We start from the raw sequence: 18,645 nt of genomic DNA on the forward strand, positions 1-18,645 counted from the left end.
TCCCAGATAGAGGCCATTAACTCGCACAGATGGCCACCCCAATGACCAGGTGAATGCAGAGTGAACTCTGAAAGCACGTAGAGTGAGCAGGCCTGTTGAGTCTCCTCACCCGACAAGTGCTCATACCTGGGAACATGCAAACGAGTTGTATCTGCTTGGCTTATAGGGAAGCAGGATGGGGAGGGTGCCTGGCTGGCTCAGTCGGTAGAGCATGTGACCCTCGAGTTGTAAGTTCAAGCCCCACATCGTGGTTGTTTGTTGTTTTTTTTTAATTAAAAATAAAATCTTTTTTTTAAAAAATGGTGGGATTTCTTTTCTGTCTTAATAATTTTATTTTTTAAATAGCAGGTCACCTGGGACACAGGCCAGTCTGAGCTCATGCTTACTCAAAACCAGAACTATTCCTTTTCGACATTTGCGGGGAGGGTTTTCTGGGCTGGCAGGTTTTATTTTTAGAAATGAAAATACAACAGTGTAAGGGTCTGTCTTCAGTGTTACTGTAGAGGATAGTTTTACTCAATATTTCATCAGGCCATAAAACGGATCCAGCACTGTTTCCTTACTGCCCACCACCCAGCCAGGACTATTTCAGGTCTTCGCCCCATTTCCGGGAGCAAATTTCCATGTTAGTGAGGGTAGGACAGGCTGTGGTGCAGTAATAAGTAAACCCATACATCTCATTCACTTCATGCAAGTAGTGTTTCTTCCTTGCTCAGAGCATGGTTTATCGCAGATCCGGGCAGGTAGGGGGACCCCTGGGCCACGCGATCGAGGGGCTGCTCTAACCACCGCAGGATGGGAAGCATACAAACAACAAATATCTCTTTCCCACAGTCCTGGAGGTAGGGAAAGTCAACATCAGGATGCCAGCAGATCTGGTGTGGTGGCTGGTGAGAGCCCACTTCCTGGTTCCTGGACGGCTGTGTCCTCACATGGGGGGTAGAGACCAGAGATCTCTCCGGGACTCTTTTATAAGGGCACTAATCCCATTCACGAGGGCTCCACTCATCATCATGGGACCTTGACCACAGAGTCGTGTGGGCTCTTGTGAATTCCAGAACCGACCTTGAAAGTCCAGGAAGCCCCCTAATTGGGTTTGGGACCCAACAGCCTGGCCGAGGAGCCTGGAGAGACTTGTGCGGTGAGGGCTCACCTAAGCAAGGAACCTGGCATCAGAAAACATTGGGTTCAAGTCTTGGCTTACGTCTGACTAGTCATGTGTCCGGGCTTCTGTAGAAATGGACACTCCACATGCGGCGTGAGATGGTGTGGAGACTTAAGGAAGCTGCTGTTTGGGAGGATGCTTTGAACTACAGGGCACAAGACAAATGCTGTACCACTTAATGCGACTCATCTTGCTTATGCAGAGCATTTCCACTTGCTTCCGTCCAAAGTAGATCACGGCAACTCCTTGCAGCGCTATTGGGTGGGATTCTCGCTAGACGAAACCTTCCCTCAGGGTCTCCTCGGAGGCTTCCCCCATCCAAGTTCTAAGCCTCCCAGGCCCAAAGTCTGGGAGGTTGTGTAGCTCACGGGTTCACCACATGATGATGGCAGGGCCCCACAGACGCTTCTAGGAAGATTTTCTGGGCACACACCAAAGTCTGGACCCTATCCCCACCTCTGCCCCAGTCTCCAAAAGTTAGGATCACCCTCGGCCCTCCGTCTTCGCCCCTCCTCTCCCCAACTCTGGCTTTGGGATTTCTTGGCATCATTATTTTGCCCCCAGCTTGCTAACTGAAGCTTCTACTGTGAAGCCACTTGTCCCACACCAAGTCCCTCCGTCTCAGTCCCCGCAACACTGCTTCCCAGAGCTGAACCAGAGTGGGAGGAAATCACCTAAGAAGAGCACCTGGATTTCAGGACAGCTGACCTTAAAAACTCTGCGGCGCCTGGGTGGCTCAGTCGGTTAAGCGTTCGACTTCAGCTCAGGTCATGATCTCGCGGTTCGCGAGTTGGAGCCCCACATCGGGCTCTCTGTGGTGACAACTGGAGCCTGGAGCCTGCTTTGGATTCTGTGTCTCCCTCTCTCTCTGCCCCTCCCCTGCTCATGCTCTGTCTCTCAGTAATAAATGAACATTAAAACAACAACAACAACTCTTCTGATGGATGTGGGGGAACACCAGCTGGGGAATCGGAGTTTGGAGCTGCCCTACTCTGCCACCAGCCAGCTGGGGGGCATTAACTGAGACGTCCCTTCTCTGGGTTTGCATCTGTAAAAGGCAGGGCTTGGACACGGTGACCTCTGCTGAAATTCTGAGGTGGGGAGCTGAGGCAGGGAGGAGACACAGCATGGGAATGCCTGGCTGGCTGACCCCCCCCCCCCGCCCCCGACCAGAGGTAGGCCTGGGGTCCTCCTCCCTCTAGTTCTTATGAAGCAAAGACTCCTCACCTACACCTCCAACTCTCTCCTTCTGCCAGGACATATGCCCGGTGACAATCTATTCCCAGGGCCATCTGAGGCAGGAGAGACCAGAAAAGCAGGACCCCAAGTCTTAGTGGAAGGTGGCTGTGCCCTTGGCCTTTGGCCTGAGCAACCCCCAAGTGGGGTGTTGGACACTCAGGTCCCAGATCTCCTGAATTTCAGTCTTGGTCTCCCTGTCCACAGGTCCCCACCATGGAATGCCTTGGTTTACCTCCCCCGCCCCTGTGCCCCAAAGCCCTTTGGGGGCTGAATTCGAGTATTGTTTCAATAATTTACTGGGAAATTGACACTCAAGCACACACAGTTTATTTTTCATATAAGGCGCCCATGAATACTTTACAGCTTAATAGCCTAGAAGTCTTCCAGCAGGACTTTTCTGTCCCATGGAAGGACGCTGGGCCCTCTGGGTTCCTGTGGGGGGTTGCACCCAGGTCTCCTGCAGACATGGGCTCCAGAAAAAGGGCGTGTTCGTGTTCGGGATGGAATGTGTTCTTCCCTTTGCTGTCCCTTGCAGGACTTTCATAGACTCACGAGGGCTGTCCGATTTAGCTCAGAATGCAATTACTGGCATTTTTCTTTGGCATCTAACCCATTGCTGGGACAGCATTCCAGAAAGAACTTGGGCACTCTGCTGTCTGAGCTTGCTCAACAAAGGACACACCCATGAGGGAAGATCTACAGGGACCCCCATTCAAAGTGCATATGTGGACTCCCTGGGGCTGCGGAGGGTCAGGGAGGCCACCATTATCCTCCTGGGGGCAGCTCTGGGAAAAGTCATCAGAGCAAAGTGTCTCCACTCTGGGGATTAGGTCGCTGTCCGCCACACTGGACTCTTTGGTTCTGCCCAGTGGCCGCTCCTTCTCTCTCTCCCCCAGCCCCTCATTAGTGCTCCCTGGTCCTGAGCACCAACGTCACCCGACCCCGCGGCTTCTCCCATCTGTGAAGGGACAGATCCTCTCCACCCAAGGGAGACTTCCAGAATGGTGCCTGCTCAGCCTTCCTACAATTCAGGGTCATCAGGAGAATAAGCCAGGACAGGGAGGCCAGTGGAGCCTCACTCTGGGTGGGAAACCCTGGGGTCAAGTTGGTCCGGGAACCACAGGCAGGTTAGCAGTGGTCTGCAACCAGGAACGGGCCCTATCCTCTATCCACTGTCCCCAGACACTGCCTCCTGGCCCCAGGCGGCCTCCCCAGGATCCTGGAGCCACCTGGATTGTCCAGCTCAGCCAGCCACCCGGACACTGGGCATTGGAGCAGGGCGGTGCGGCTCGCCGTGCTCTCCACACTGCCCCCAAGCCCTCCCCTCCGGCACCTCCTGCCCTCCCACCAGGCACCTCTTCCTCCCTTGGGTCTCCTGGGCCCGTTATTCTTCCTGCAGTAGGGGCTCTCGGTCCCCTTCCTGCACCCTCTCGTCCTCCTCCTTCTCCATGCAGCCCACGGTGGCAGCCAGCCCGGCGCCCACGCCACCCCCGACCACCGCAGCCCCCGTAGCCCCCACCGCCGCGCCGGCCGCCACCATCCCGGCCTCCGCGGCCAGCGCCGCCGCGGCCATGCCGGCGCCCACCACGCCGCCCGCCAGGCCCATGAGCCCGGCGCCCACGGCGCCCCCGACGGCGGCCAGGTGGCCACAGAAGCGCATGGTGTAAGAGTCCATGAAGACCTTGGCCTCGGCCTGCAGCTCGGCCTCCAGGGCCTCCAGGGTCTGCTCTCTGCCCTTGCACAGCAGGGCCGCCCCGTGGCGGGCCAGGATGGCATCTTTCTGGGTGGCGAGGAGGGTCCGCATGGTGTCGGGCAGTACCCGGAGCGCAGAGAATATGCGCTTGGTGGCCACGTCCTGTGGTGGGGAGGAAGGAAGGCGCACTGACCTTCCGCCCCGGAGCCCTGTCCCGGGGAGGCGGGGGGTGGTCCCCGCCGCCCGAGGCGCCGCCCCCCGCTCGAGGCTGGCTCACCTGCTGCCGCACGTACTCCTCAAACTCCTTCTTGGCAGCTTCCACCGTCCTCAGGTCGTGCAGCTGGGCGGCCATCTGTCCACGGCAAAGCCAGGCTGCCTGTCTCCTCGGCCACCCGCGCCCGTCGCTCCATCCCGGGGCCCACGGCCCCGCCCCCGCCCGGCCCCCCAGACCCTTCCCCGGGGTTGGGGGGGGGGGGTAGGGGCCCCTACCTCGTCCGGGGAGGCGAACCCGGGCCCCGTCCTCCCCATCCAGCCTGAGAGGTTCTGTAGAGACATCACGGGAGGGGTCAGGGAGGGCAAGGGGCGCTGGGCGGTTTCTCCGGGGCCTGGGGCTGGGGGCTGGCCCACCTTGATTTCCTGAGCTAACTGCTGCCCGGTGAGCAGGCGTCTGTCTCCCCTGGCCGCGGGGCGGCCCTCGCTCCAGTACCCCTGGCAGCGGCTCTTGGCGTGCTGGGGGGCCGCACTCAGCACATCGGCGACGTAGGCACAGAGGTGGCGGACATCGTCATCTGTGTCTGAAGAAGAGATTCCTCATGCTGAGGACCGGGGGCTGAGCAGGACCGGGCTTTGGGAGGAGAAAGGGTGTCAGAGGCAGGGAGAGGCTCGCTAGGGCAAGGGGGGGGGGGGTCATCCAGAGGAGGGCAGGCAGGGGAGGCCTTGCTCCCGGGGACGCTCACCGCCTGGGCTTCCGTGGTCTTTGCTGGCCCACCGCCTCTCGGGAGCAGGCAGGAGGTAGCAGCGGGCTCGCCTCCCTCGGAGCAGCTCCTGAACCTTGGGGTATTTGCTGGAGGCTTTCTGAGAGCGCAGAGGGGAGACCTGTGAGCTAGGGGCCACGCTCCTGTTCTTAGCTCCCTGCAGGCGCCCTCCCCAGCTCCCCTCACCTCCTGCCCAGCTCCCCCACTGCCACCTTCATCCCGGCCCTCTGCACCCCTCACCTGGATGACGTCACCCACGCGCCCCAGCCCTGCCTTGTTGGGGTGGGATGAGTCCCGGACTAAGAGATCCAGGTGCTGGAAGAGAAGGGGTCCTGACACCAGCAGCTGTGGGGTGTTAGAGTCTGGGGTGACGTGTCCGGACATGGGTGTCTCACCTGGATCGGCACCATCCCATAATGCCTGCCCATCACCTCGGCCACGTGCACAAACATCTGGGGGTGAGGCACCGAGGGTCATGGCTGGGCCACTGCAAGGACTGTGGCCCCCTCCCCTCTGGGCACACTGGGGAACCCGCGCCCCCCAGCTCCCGGCTCTGGGACTCCCCTGCCTCTCCCAACCAGGCATCCCACACGTCACCCTCTGCCCTTGACCGCCCCCCCCCCCCCCCCCAGCCCAGCTCCGGGTCTTGCATGAACTCCTCGGCCAGAAATGGAAGGCACCTCTCTGATTGTGGCTGATCCAGTCCCCTGGCCTTACGGTCAGGACAGGGACAGGGTGGCACCCCAAGACCAAATGTCTCCTCACCTCCAGATATTCCAGGTCCGTATCCTTCAGCTCCGGGTCGGTGTTGAGGATCTGGAACCAAGGAGAACAAGATGGAAGGGGGTCTGCAAAGGCAAAGAGATACTGGGAAGACCCCGGGGAGGAAGGAGCTCGCAGGCCGACTGTGAGGCCGGGACCTGGGAGACACCTGCCTGGGAGTCTGCACAGCCTGCAGGGCCTGGACTGGCCTCGAGGGGGTGGAAGGTCCTGCTGACCTTCAGCTGCTCCCAGCGGCTGTTGACTTCCTTTTAGAACAAGCCATGTTCCCACCTTCACTGACCGGGGGCAACCCTCCCTTGCAGGGGCAACCCCAGAGTCTGTGGGGACCCTGGACACGGAAGTCTATGAGATCAGGGTAACCATCCCTAGCACTCCCAGGGCTGGACGGGGCTGAGATGTCCAGTCTGGAGAGATTCCTGAGCTGGAGCCGGGCTGATGGGGCCAATGACCAGGTCACAGCGCCCTCACCTGGTAGGAGCTCAGCATCGTGGTGAGGGCACAGAGCTTGGTCCTGGTTTCCCTGCTCAGCTCCGGGCTCATGGCGTCCCCTGTGTCCACCAGGAACACAGCCACCTGCACGGGGGGTGGGGGTGGGGGCTGAACCACGGGGTCAAGCCCGCCTCGCTCTTCCATGTGCTCCCCCCAACCCTGCCTCTCCCTACCCCGTCTTCCCGTCCCTGTCCCCAAAACTTTCTTTCTCCATTTCCCCTCCCCTTTGTCCCTGCTCTCCCCCACCAACCCCCCACCCTCCACGTTCCCCCTGATACCCACCCCCCCCCCATCCAATCTTCACCTCCTCTGCCCTTGGGCCCCTCACCTTCCTCCCCTCCTTCCCCAGCAGGAAGGGGTGACTCCACATCCATATGCCCCTGGTGAGGCTATTGGCACCCCACCTGAACCCCTGCAGGGACCCTCCTCCTCTCGGCCAGCCGCCCTCCCCTGACTCCTGTGGGGCAGAGAAGAGAGCATCAGGTGGACCCTCCAGCCCCCACGCCCCTCCCAAAGCCGGGCGGGGACCCCTAACCTGCCCTCACCAGGCCCGGCAGGCCCCGGAGCAGGTGGTTGAGGAGGAAGGTCTTCCCTGAGTGCTGCTCCCCCAGGACAGCGAGGAGGCAGACAGGGGTGTCCCTGGCCAGGGGGTGCTTCAGGCAGCGGTTGATGGCCCCCATCCTCAGGATGAGGCCTCCGGAGGCATTGATGCGCACCAGCAGCAGCGGCTCGGCCCTCACGGAGCAGGTCTCCTGGGCCGAAGGGGGGTGGGGGGAGAGGGTTCCCTGAGCACCCAGGCGGTGGGAGCCGGGCCCCAAGCGGGGAGCGTGTCCAACCCCAAACTCCGCTCCCCGCCCTGACATGCTAGAATGGAGACGGAGCACCGTCAGACCCGGGGGCCTCCACGCCCCCTCCCCACGCCGAGGCCGGGACCCTGGACCTGCAGCACAGCGGGCAGAGGCCTCTGCGGCAGGAGCTTCATCTTCTCCCCCAGACTCCGGAGGCCCCTCTTCTGCTTGCAGATCTTCCGGCACTCTGGACAGCAAGGCGGCTCGCAGCCCGGGACGCGGTGTGTGCTGAAGCACCGCGCGCAGAAGTCATGGCCACAGTCCAGCGAGACGGGCTCCCACAGCCTCTCCAGGCAGATGGAGCAGGCGGGGAGCTCCCGCGGCACTGCGGGCCGGGACCCCAGGCCCAGCTCCAACTTGGGGAACGGCGCGTGAGACCTGGGGGTGCAGAGCAGGCTGTCGGGAGCAGTGTGTGGGGCGCGGGGAGGGCGGGTCAGGAGTTTAGGGGGGCGGGGGGCTCCCAGCGAGGCCACGCCCTGCTCGTTCCTCACTGACTTGCACCCCAGAGCCTGGGACCCCAGGGCGGGAGGCAGCAGAACAGCGGTGACAGTGCTCCCGGCAGGGAGAAGCCTGGATGGAGTCACCGTGTGTCCATGGGCAAGCTCCCGCACTGATCTGGGCCCCGGTTCCCTGACTGTCCGAGACGGGAGGTTAGCGGTCCCTGCCTCACGGGGCCACTGGGGCGATCGCACGAGCTGGTGCATGTGCAGAGCCCTGCCCGGTGCCCGGCACGAATACTCACTGAAAACCGTCTCCCACAGCCTTCTGCTGCAAGGGCTTCCTCAAGGAGTTACTGGCTTCGGCCGGACCCCCCAGGGGTGATACCTGCATATGCTACACTATGGGACCATAAGGAGTGGATGGGAGCCTCCCAGCGGTGGGGCAGATGGCTCCGATTCTTAGAAGATTCCTTCCGCTCTCCCATTCTGAGCTGGATTTGGTCTCCGTGCGGCACCCGCCGGATTTTCTCCATCCCTCCCTCCACACCCTGGCAGATCCCTCTTCAGGCCCTCCCCTGGCACAGCCCTCTGGAGGGAGGCCGGGTGGCCCCAGGCCTCCGGTTCCCGGACCAGCCTAGCGAGCAGGATCTGGGGCAGTCCGGCCGGGTGGCCCTGCCACTCACCAACTGTTGCGGCTGTTTCCCATGAAGCTCCGTTTTCTCTCCTTGGAGACATAATTGGGGGTGGGGGTGGGGGGGATAAAACGTTATCTAGAAGAGAATCCAGATTTCTGTCTTCCTCCTAGGTCTCAGTGGCCCCCATCCCCCCTCCAAAGACCCATCCCTCCCTGTCCCCGGGTGGCCCTTTCCACCCCCATCCCCCGACCCTGCACCCCAGATCTCAGGACCCAATGCTTGCCTGTTTGCCAAGCCGATGACAGAAGGAAATGATTGACAAGGCGGACCTCGGCATGGGGGGCTGGGAGCGGGGAGAGGTCTGGAAGCTGAGAGCCGAGGCCCCGAGACTGTCAGCTGCAGTGAGGATGGCTCTCCTCCTAAGGGCTGGCCGAACAGTGGCAGGTGGACGGTGGGTGGGGGATGGTCTCCCCAGAGGAGCCGGCAGCGACTCGTCAGAGCTGGAAAATAGATGTGACAGTCGGGAAAGAGGAGGCTGCCTCTGGACTCACCCCAGGGGGAGGAGACAGGACTGCGGGAACCAGGGCTCCGGAGGAGGGAGGGACAGAGCCGGGCTCAGAATCCCTGGCAGAGGCTGGGATGCAGGCAAGCCGAGGTGGTGAGTCGCCATGGTGACGGAAGGGAAAGATAAGGACAGGGAGGGGGAGGAGGGATGGAGAGAGAGAAGCCATATGGGCGCGTGGCAGAGATGGAACTGTGGGCAGGCACTGCCCCTACTGGCCCAGCCAGGGTTCTTCCCAGGCCACTGAACAGGGTGTGCCAAAGGGGAGGTGTGGGAGATGAGATATCGCACCCCCGGAGAGTGACGCGGAGCCTCCCTTGGGTCCCTGGAGGGACAGTTTCCTGAGCAGCCGGTTCTGTGTGGGGCCCCGGGATGCCAGCATATTGCATGTGGTCCGGCGCATTCCCTCCTGCCCCGGGCATCTCACTGGTGCCAACGGTGAAAAGCGGCAGCTTTCCTGGCCCCCTGACTTCTCTGACACTGGCTGTGTGTTCCCTGGCATCTCCCCTTCCATGAAGCTTTCACGTGCGACTCCTGCTTCAAACGTGTGACTCTCACCTCTAGCCCCTCGCATCTACTCCCCGGTGCACGGCCAGCAGAATCTGCCTGAACACAGCCGGGTCCCATGCTGCTCCAGCACCGGCCATGGCTCCCTACAACATCAGATCAAAATCCAAACCACCTGGTCTGCGTCTGCGGGCCTGAAACTTCCTCTCCAGCCTCCGCCCTCTGTCACGCTTCTCTGCCTCTGCACCTCTGCACCTTGCCTGCGGCGGGGCTCCCCCTCATCCCTCCTGAGAGACCCTCGCAGGTCCAGCTCAGATGCCATCCCCTCCTGGAGCTTCCCCGCCTCCCCCTTCCCGACTGGGTGTGATCTTGCCATCAGGTAGCTCATGGTCAGGCTCCTGATTGTGACGGTTTCCGAGGGGCCCAAGTCCTGGAATCAGACTTCCCATCTGACCCGTATGAGCCAGCGGCCCTGGGCGCTTTCCTTCACTCCTCTAAGCTCTGAGGTCACAAGTATGTGCAGAAAGCCACTTGCCCAGAGGAAGTTATTCTTAAGCCCCGGGAGCTTGGTGCAGAGGGGAGGGGGCGAGGGTGGGGAGGGGTGACGGATTCACCAGAAGTCCACTGGAGACCATCCCCAGCAGGTGGGGCTAGATATGGCTCGCTCCTGTCTTTCCCACCAGGATGGAGAAGCTCAGCTGGCGGACCCGAACCCACTGTGGGCCGGCAGCAAAGCCCCACGATGTTTGTTGGGTGAACGAATGGACAAATGGATGGAATAATGAACGAGTCTGTCTCCAGGGCCTGAAATTCAACTCCATCCGCCCCCGCCCCAGCCTGAGCCTCGGCTTCCCTCCCCAGCCCCGCATCCCTGTCCGGGGTCCCCCTCCCTAGATGCAAACAGCTCTCTCTGGCCGTGGCCCAGGCAAGAGTCTGTCACTCCTTGCCTTCTCCCACAGCTTCTTCCTCCTGCACCATGTCTCTAGTAGACTTCTGGGTTGCTCCTGCCCTGGGAAGCCTGTGAAGGTCTCTGCTGCAGCTGCTCCTGGGAGAGCCCAGAGACCCTGATCACTGAGCAGGATGTGCTGTGTACTGACTCCCCCCAACGTGTCCCCGAGGCCTGGCAGGTGAGTGAGGGGTCCACTCACCCACCCGTCCATCCACCCACCAATTCACTGTCCGTTCCTCCAGCCATCCATTATACATGCACTGATTAGCTACCCGTTTATTATCCACTTACTTATCCACCCACCCAGTCAGGCATCCACTCCTTCATTATCCTTTATTAATTCACCCACGTATACACAACTCACGTCCTGTATTCTTTCGTCCATCCATTCCCTGGATACTCATCCATGCGCCTTTGTGAGCATGCGCACGTGTATGCTTTCCTCCATCCACTTACCCACTCACCCATCCACTCGTGCACCTGCCCTCCATCCAGCCACCCCCACCCACCTGCCCCATCCATTCACTCCCCCACTCCCCTTCCCCCACCCACCCATCCACTCGTGCAACCACCTGCCCCCCCTCCTCCCCAGCCATCCATCCATCCTTTCAGCCATCACTCCACTTTATGTCTGTCCATCCAATCATCCATTCTCGCACTTATCCATCCACATGGCAAACATGGATTAAGCACTATATACCAGGCATCATGCTGGCCCCAGGCGTAGGCTAGTGAACCTTCATGGTGCTTCCAGTCTAGTGGTGGGGAGGCAGAAAAATCATTAGACAAGTCCTGGGTGATCTGACGAGGGTGAGGCAGGGGTGAGGCAGGAGGACCAAACAAAGGCACCTCACGCAGATCTGGACATCTGGAAGGCATCCTCCACAAGGCAATGCCCAAGCTAAGCCTGAATGACAAACACAAGCTGGCCGGCAAAGCTGTGGGAGCGGGAAGACATTTCTGGCAGGGACACCAGTACTCGCAAAGACCCCGAGGTGTGAGATAAAGAGCCTAGTTTGTGTAGCTTACGAAGCGACGAGAGGCAAGGGGAACAGGGGCCAAGGCCCACAGGGGCACATGAGCCCCCAACCCTTTGCCATCATCCCTCGTGTCCCGCCCCGCAGTGCTCTCTTGCGGGGCTCAGGAGCCCACTATCTTGTCAAGCCAACAGCCCCTGGGCTGTCAGGTGTGGTGAGCTGGGTGCGGCGGGTGCTGCAGAAGCCCCAGCTGCCCTGGTGCCCATGCCAGCAAAGCTGCCTTCATGCCCTGGCCCTCGCCCTGGCCCCCGAGGTGCTCCCCACGCCCTGTGGGCCCGGTGGTCGCCCTCACTCTCACCGTGGCCTTTGCCAAGGTGCCTCCGTGCCGGGCCCCCTTGTGCAAGCCTCAGAGCCCCGGCCCACACAGCTGGGCCCAGGGGTCAGGCCTCCTTCAGCTGAAGGAGAGCAGTGGAACGAGAACCAGACCGGAGACAACGGAGCTGGAAGAAGGCGCCAGCTCCCGCAGCACCTGCCATATTGGCCGGCATCTTTGAGTTTTGAGTAAAGAGCAAGATAAGGCCGAGCACGTGTGGGATTCCTGCTTTTGTGGAGACAAAACAAAGTAGCCACTAAGCGGACGCCCCCCCCCCCCCGACAGTGTCCGTCAGTCCTCTTTCATCACAGGTGCCCCGGGCTTGCCCTGAGACACCCCCTTGGATTGAAAGGCCAATTCCAGGCTGCAGCCCAGATGCCTGAAACCCTGATGACACGGGGGAGGCTGCGGCCAGCTCAGTCGGGAGGCCACATGTTCCCACTCCACAGATGGCCGTGCTTGTAAGTGGTGCCTAGTTTCAACATCTGTGTTCAGAGCTGGGGTCCCAGGGGGACAGTTAGCAAAGAGCGATATCAAGGCCAGTCCCAGAACTCTACGGATGGGCAGGAGACAGTTCAGATGCTAGAGGGGCCAGGCCCAAGTGTGGCTGCTCATGACCCCGACCCGTAAACCTGGCTGCACCTCCCTGCTGTGTGCCAGCGTATGGGACTTCCCGTCAGAAGCTGGAGGAAAGAAAGTCTGAGCTCCCCCCGCCTCCTTTTTGAAGCCCCCATCATCAGTTTGATCCCAGGCTTCCTGAAATAATTTTCATAAAAAAAAAAAAATCCAACATTTACTTAGCAGTATAGGATTCGTATGTTGCCACACGAACCGCCTCAGTGGATTCCCACAACACGGTGATTATTAGCCCCATTTTTTGGATGGGGAAACTGACGTTCAGAAAGCTGAAGAGACTTCCCGTGCCAGGCCTGGCAGGGGGAACCAGGCTCCCTGACTCCCAGGCCTGTGTCGCCCCTTCGAATGCCCACCCAGTCCCGTGGGCTTTACGGCGTCCAGAGGGTCTCTCAACATCTCACCTCCACGTTTTTACCCCTGCCACTCCCCTGCCTGGGACACCCTCACCATTCTCACCCGGGTCCAGGTTGGCTCCCACTTCCTGCAGGGAACTTTGCCCAGCCTTCTCTCTCCTGCCCTTTGCTTCTCGGTCAGAAGATGCCTCCTCTGTACCAAGCAAGCATGGAGCCCGATGCTGGAGCTACAGGTAACAAACAGGGTCCCTGCCCCGAGACGCTCGAAGACTAGGCTCAAACAAGGAGGCAGGCAGCTTGACCCTCAGCGCGGTCAGTGCTGGTACACAAGCCCAGGGACCTGTGGGCCCCCAGGGGAAGCCCCTGTCCCAGACTTGGGGGCCACTGAGGCTCAGCGCTGTAGGATGAGTGGGAGTTAACCCCGCGAAAGATACCGGGGGGGGGGGGGGGGGGGGATTCCAGGCCACGTGCAAAAAAGGCCAGTGCGGGTATGGCACCGCAAGGGGGCTAGTCAGAGCAGAGGCAGGGTGGGGGGACCCAGAGCGCAGTCCACAGGGCACAGGTTGTAGGGGGCCAGGTAGAGTCTCTCGCTGCGTGACAGTGGGAACCATAAATGATATTAAGCAGGTGGCATGTGATCAGATCCGTGTCCCTGAACCATTACTTCGCCTGAATGGACCGGAGCAGACCACTTGTGGTTCTGGACAGCTACCTCTCTTTAGGCACCTTTGAGTATATTTAACTAGTCTCCCACAAGTCCTCTAGTGACAGACATCAAGGGCATCACTAACGTTTTGCTGTCACACGCGGTGCTGTAGCGAACGTTCCTGCTCTGACGCGCTTCCCACCCGGATGATGTGATCTAAGGACGTCCTTACCGACACAGCGCTTCATCACACGCTTTGATCTTTGCCAACTGCAGCCACACAGGTTAAAAGACGCTTCTTGCGGTCTACTGGGCTTTCCTAGTTTGCTCCAGAGTTTTGAGGTCATCTATCTGTCTTGTGGCCAAAAACAGGGTTGTTGTTGTTGTTGTTGTTTTTGTCCTTTTAAAGGGGAAGCTTTAAAGCATCCTAAATACCCAGCTATAAATAAGTAGTTGATGAAGTAACGAGACATAACTCAGAGACTTAGGCAAAGCTGTTGTTGATTGCTGAGTCCATTTCCGTTTAGAACCCAAGCTGTTGGGGCATCTGGGGGGCTCAATCTGTTAGGCGTTGGACTCTTGGTTTCCCCTCAGGTCATGATCCCAAGCGGGCTCTGTGCCGATACGGGGCTCGACAGCCGAAGTCAAGAGTTGGGACGCTTAACCGACTGAGCCACCCAGGTGCCCCTTTTTGTTTGTTTGTTGTTTGGAATTTTGGGGGCAGGGCTGGTTTCTTCTGAGGCCTCTCTGCTTGACCTATAGATGGCTGCCTTCTCCCTGGGTTCTCACGTGGCTTTCCCTGTGTCTGTGTCCCAGTCTCCTCTTCTTATATGGGCACAAATTATTGGATTAGGGCTCACCCCAATGAATTTTACCTTAATTACCTATTTAAAGGCTCACCCCGGGGGCGCCTGGGTGGTTCAGTCGGTTGAGTGACCAACTTCGGCTCAGGTCATGATCTCATGGTTTGTGAGTTCGAGCCCCGCGTCAGGCTCTGTGCTGACAGCTCAGAGCCTGGAACCTGCTTCTGATTCTGTGTCTCTCTCTCTCTCTCTGCCCCTCCCCCACTCATGCTCTGTCTCTCTCTGTCTCCGAAATAAATAAACATTTAAAAAAAATTTTTTAAAGGCTCACCCCAATTAATTTTACCTCAATTACCTATTTAAAGACTCTGTCTCCAAATAGAATCACATTCAGAGACACTGGGGGTTACGACTTCAACATGTGAATTTTGAGGGAACACCATTCAGCTCATAACAGGCCCCAAGTGGATAACTGTGAAAAGTAAGGGTGATGATTCATTTTCAGAAATGCCGAACAAAAGCTGTGCTGTCTAGTTAACATTAAGTTTACAACCTATTGGAAATATGTACAACCCCCCCAACCAACAACGGGGTCCCAAACCCTTAGACACTTCACTTCCTGGTTCTACTTCCCTCTCCATTTCGCAGGCTTTGCAATGAGCACGCACCAAAGAACTGAAGTCTCTGCATCACCCCAGGAATGAACATTTGTTGCAATCAGACTACTTTTTGTCTTACATGGGCATAGGTGACTTCCGGGTAAGGCTGTAAGCTCTGTAGTGCTCAGCCAATGAGGAACCAGGGGAGGGACTCACCTCTGTAGTGCTCAGCCAATGAGGAGTCAGGGGAGGGCCTTGCACGCTAGGAGATAAATTGCCTGCGGTAACTGCCCCAAGTGTGCCTGTCCATGAGACACCTGCTCTTGCAAGAACGCTGAGTAAAGCCTTGCTTCACTGCGCTCCGAGTGTCGGTGTCCCTCCTCTGATTGGGTCGGTGGCCTTATTTCTCACAACTAGCATGTGAATGTGGACAGAGTGAGGAAAGAAGCTTGGAGGGGCTGGCAGGAGCCAGAAAGGTCCTGGCTATCAGGCTAAGAAAACTAGACTCTGTCCCCTAAAAATAAAACCTGGAACCAAAAGGGCAGAGTTTTCAGCAGAGCATCTGGGCCCCCGCCCTGGCAGCTGGTGTGGAAGATCAGAAGGAGAGAGAAGCTGGGGGCCAGTCTGGGGGGTCGGGAGGAGGGGCAAGAGGCACCTGGAGACGGGAGCCACCTCTTGTTAACCCTCACGACCCCTGACGTGAGAATGAACCCTTCCCCCATTTTACAGAAGAGGAAACTGAGGCTTGGAGGGGTTAAGTGACTTCCTCAACACTCACATCAGTTTCTTCACTGATGCTTCAGCAGCTGAAACAGTCAGGCCTAAGGTGGCCTAACAGACATTTGCTGAGTGTAATGAAAAAGTGGAGAAGCCAAGATTCAACAATCAAGAGATAGGAAGGTCTGTGGCAAAGGCAGGGTCAAGCAGGATGTACAGGTTGGGGAGCATTAACTGACTTGGGGGACAGCAGGAGAGGAAGAAGGAGGTGATAGTGGTGACATCAGAAGATGCCACAAGCACCCTTCTGGAGGTTCACACTGGCTGGCAGGGGGCCTTGGCTGCGGGCAGCCAACCCACCCTCGTGCATCATCTCCCCCCCCCCCCCCCCCCCCCGATCAGATTGGAGACTTGGCTCCAGACCCCTTCGCTCCCCTGCTCCACCCCCTTTCCGACTCCCATGCCGCCTACCCAGGTCTGGAGCATCCAGGCAGCCAGCCAAGAAGCTGGGAGTCGCAGCCAGCTGGCCCCTGAGGAGCAAACTTCCCATCACAGATTCTGCCCAGTTGGACCCAGGTTCCCCCGTGCCTCACAGCTGGACATAAGCAGACAGTCAGACTGAACAGAGCCGGGGGCTGACTGCGGTCCAGACCTCTGCGTATAGACCTCCCCGGCCAGCTGGCCTACACCTTCCTTCAGCGGGACCAGACCGGCAAGGTTGTGGGGGGCACTGGATAGCACCCAGGCTTTGGCATCAAACAGGCCTCAGTTCAAATACTGGTTCCACCCAGCTCCCCAGGCCAAGTAACTCCTCTCACTCGAGCTCAGTTTCCCGGCAGTAAAACTGAAGGTAATAATTGCTCCTGTGCAGGGTTATTGCAGACAGCCTAACGTGCAGTTGGCGCCCGATAAATGCTAGCTCTTAAAGAGCCTTGGAGGCAAGCCTGGTGGCTCACCCCACTGTGCCCACGTGTCCCCAGCTCCATCCATCCCCGCCTTCTGACAGTGAGTCTGGCGGCAAAAGGGCAGGAACCCCCCACCCTGATCAGATGACCCAGTGTGCAGCATCCTAACGATGTCCCAGTGCCAGAGCAGAGGGACCCGGTCAGCTGAGAGGCCTGAGCAGCCTTGGGAGCCAGACGCAGGGCCGAGGCCACAGGCCACTCCCGCCCCACCCACGGTGGCCCCTGGGAACGGATGACCGGCCTGAGAAGTCCACTCCTTCCCCTGCCCTTCACCAACCCACCCTCCACCCAGCCAGCCGGGGTTTTTTAAAGACTGTGAATCAACATGAGTCCTTCCCAGGACCAGGGAAGGGAGCCTGCCGGGTACGTTTCAACTGGGTGGTGGTGAGCGGGTGTACCTGTCTGTGAAGACGGGTCTGCCGCACTGCATGGACGTTACACCTCGTTATAATTCGGTTTAAGGGACTTGCGCTTTGCAGAAGATGGAGAAGATACGCGTCTTCCTCTTCCTGTGCAAGATATGAGACACTGTGGACATTAGAGACGGTTAAAGAGCAAAAATTCAACTAAGTAGTCTTAAATATCTAATTGGCTCTATTCACCATCCCCCCTAAGAAACAGAAGGGGACTCCAAGGAGTTGCACAAAATGGAAGGCTTTTATGGGCCAGTAATGGGTGGGACAGGATGTTATTAGCAAAAGAAAAGACTGTTTCAGGCAAGGTCACCTTCCCTTAGGGGAAGGCAGGGGGATGGTATCATGCAGATTACCTCACTGGTGCTGACCAGAAAAATTCCAGATTGATTGGTTTAAAATTCTACTCATGGGAGAGGCTGAAACTGCAATTACGTTCGGTGTTAAGTCTTGATGGAGCTTAATATAGTGACTCCATTTGGCTCTGTGGTGCTTTTTTTGTTTGTTTTTTTAGAAAGAGAGACTCAGCATGAAAGTGGGGGAGAGGGGCAGAGGGAGAGAGAGACAATCTCCAGCAGGCTCCACACTCAGCGCAGAGCCTGATGTGAGGCTCAGTCCCATGACTGCGAGAAGTGAGAGGATTCATCAAATAAAAGCTGAGCTGTCTAGTTAACAATAAGTTTACGACCTGTTGGAAATATGTACAACTGCATCCCCCTCCCCCGCACTTGGAGTCCCAAACCCTTAGACACTTCACTTCCGGGTTCTTCTTCCCCTCTCCATTTCACAGGCTTATTTTTGCGGGCTTTGCAACGAGCATGCACCAAAGAACTGAAGGCTGTAAGCTCTGTAGTGCTCAGCCAATGAGGAACCAGGGGAGGGACTCACCTCTGTAGTGCTCAGCCAATGAGGAGTCAGGGGAGGGCCTTGCACGCTAGGAGATAAATTGCCTGCGGTAACTGCCCCAAGTGTGCCTGTCCATGAGACACCTGCTCTTGCAAGAACCCGATTAAAGCCTTGCTTCACTGCGCTCGAGTGTCTGCGTCCCTCCTCTGATTGGGTCAGTGGCCTTATTTCTCACAATGACCTGAGCTGAAATCCAGAGTCGGTTGCTCAAATGACTGAGCCACCCAGGTGCCCCTGGTTCCTTTTTGACAATATAAGAAAGAGACACGGAAAGAGAAAAGAAAGCAAATGGGTTGGGAACCTCAGAACCCAAGGAATGACAGAACCCAAGGAATGCCCTGGGTTTTAATGCTTATTTTTGAGAGACAGAGAGTGCATGCCCTGGGTTTTCCTTTTGTCTCACTGTCACAGACTGGGGGCTGGCAGAGCAAGCATTCTGGAAATGCCAGTGGGCACAGACAAAAACAAGAACAACGACAACAACAAAAGCCTGTTTCTCTAGCCAAAACCCCAGGAAAGGGACAGCCTGGCAAGTCAGGAAGCTTTCTTTTTTCTTTTTTCTTTCCCTTCCTTTTTCCTTTTCTTTTTCCTTTCCTTTCGTTTTTTTCTTTTCTTTCCTTTCCTTTCCTTTTTTCCTTTCTTCCTTTCCTTTTTTACAATTTTATTTTATTATTTTATTTTATTTTGAAGTCAGGAAACTTTTAGATAATAATACTTCAGCCAGAAACACAGAAAAGATGCAGCCCCACCCCCACTCATACCAGTGGAGACTGGGTGGAAAGACCAGACATCCTGGCTGTTGTCAAGAGAAGGCCAAGTGGAGAGGTTTGACTTTCCTCCCAGCCGGAAACAAGTGCTCTCCCTGACCATGAAGTGTTAACAGAGGCCACATGGGGAGCCAAAACTCTGATCCGCCCAGCAGTCTCAGGGAGCCCCTGCTGGCATTGTCAATGAGGCAGAACGAGAAACCTGG

At 57.9% G+C, this 18,645-nt stretch overlaps 1 protein-coding gene across 3 annotated transcripts in view; it reads right to left on the minus strand.

Moving 5' to 3' along the window:
• Nucleotides 1-2,708: 2,708 nt before the first annotated feature.
• Nucleotides 2,709-18,645, minus strand: part of RNF112 (ring finger protein 112) — a 30,328-nt gene continuing 14,391 nt past the window's right edge. Inside the window, exons 1-15 of one of the 3 annotated variants that reach the window (XM_060647147.3) lie at nt 16,752-17,973; nt 8,550-8,766; nt 8,315-8,355; nt 7,284-7,569; nt 6,889-7,095; nt 6,672-6,800; nt 6,323-6,427; nt 5,837-5,887; nt 5,467-5,523; nt 5,312-5,386; nt 5,054-5,171; nt 4,725-4,891; nt 4,587-4,640; nt 4,375-4,449; nt 2,709-4,259 (exon numbers count right to left, since the gene is read on the minus strand). In XM_060647147.3, the coding sequence (XP_060503130.1) occupies nt 3,789-4,259; nt 4,375-4,449; nt 4,587-4,640; nt 4,725-4,891; nt 5,054-5,171; nt 5,312-5,386; nt 5,467-5,523; nt 5,837-5,887; nt 6,323-6,427; nt 6,672-6,800; nt 6,889-7,095; nt 7,284-7,569; nt 8,315-8,355; nt 8,550-8,766; nt 16,752-16,783 (2,085 nt within the window). In that variant the 5' untranslated portion in view covers nt 16,784-17,973 and the 3' untranslated portion in view covers nt 2,709-3,788. Of the gene's footprint in view, nt 4,260-4,374; nt 4,450-4,586; nt 4,641-4,724; nt 4,892-5,053; nt 5,172-5,311; nt 5,387-5,466; nt 5,524-5,836; nt 5,888-6,322; nt 6,428-6,671; nt 6,801-6,888; nt 7,096-7,283; nt 7,570-8,314; nt 8,356-8,549; nt 8,767-16,751; nt 17,974-18,645 lie in introns of those variants that run through there. The other 2 variants (XM_060647145.3, XM_060647144.3) reach the window with 2 other exon arrangements.

Source organism: Panthera onca, chromosome E1 (genome assembly GCF_046562875.1).
Source record: "Panthera onca isolate mPanOnc1 chromosome E1, mPanOnc1 haplotype 2, whole genome shotgun sequence".
NCBI classification, from domain to species: Eukaryota; Metazoa; Chordata; class Mammalia; order Carnivora; family Felidae; genus Panthera; species Panthera onca.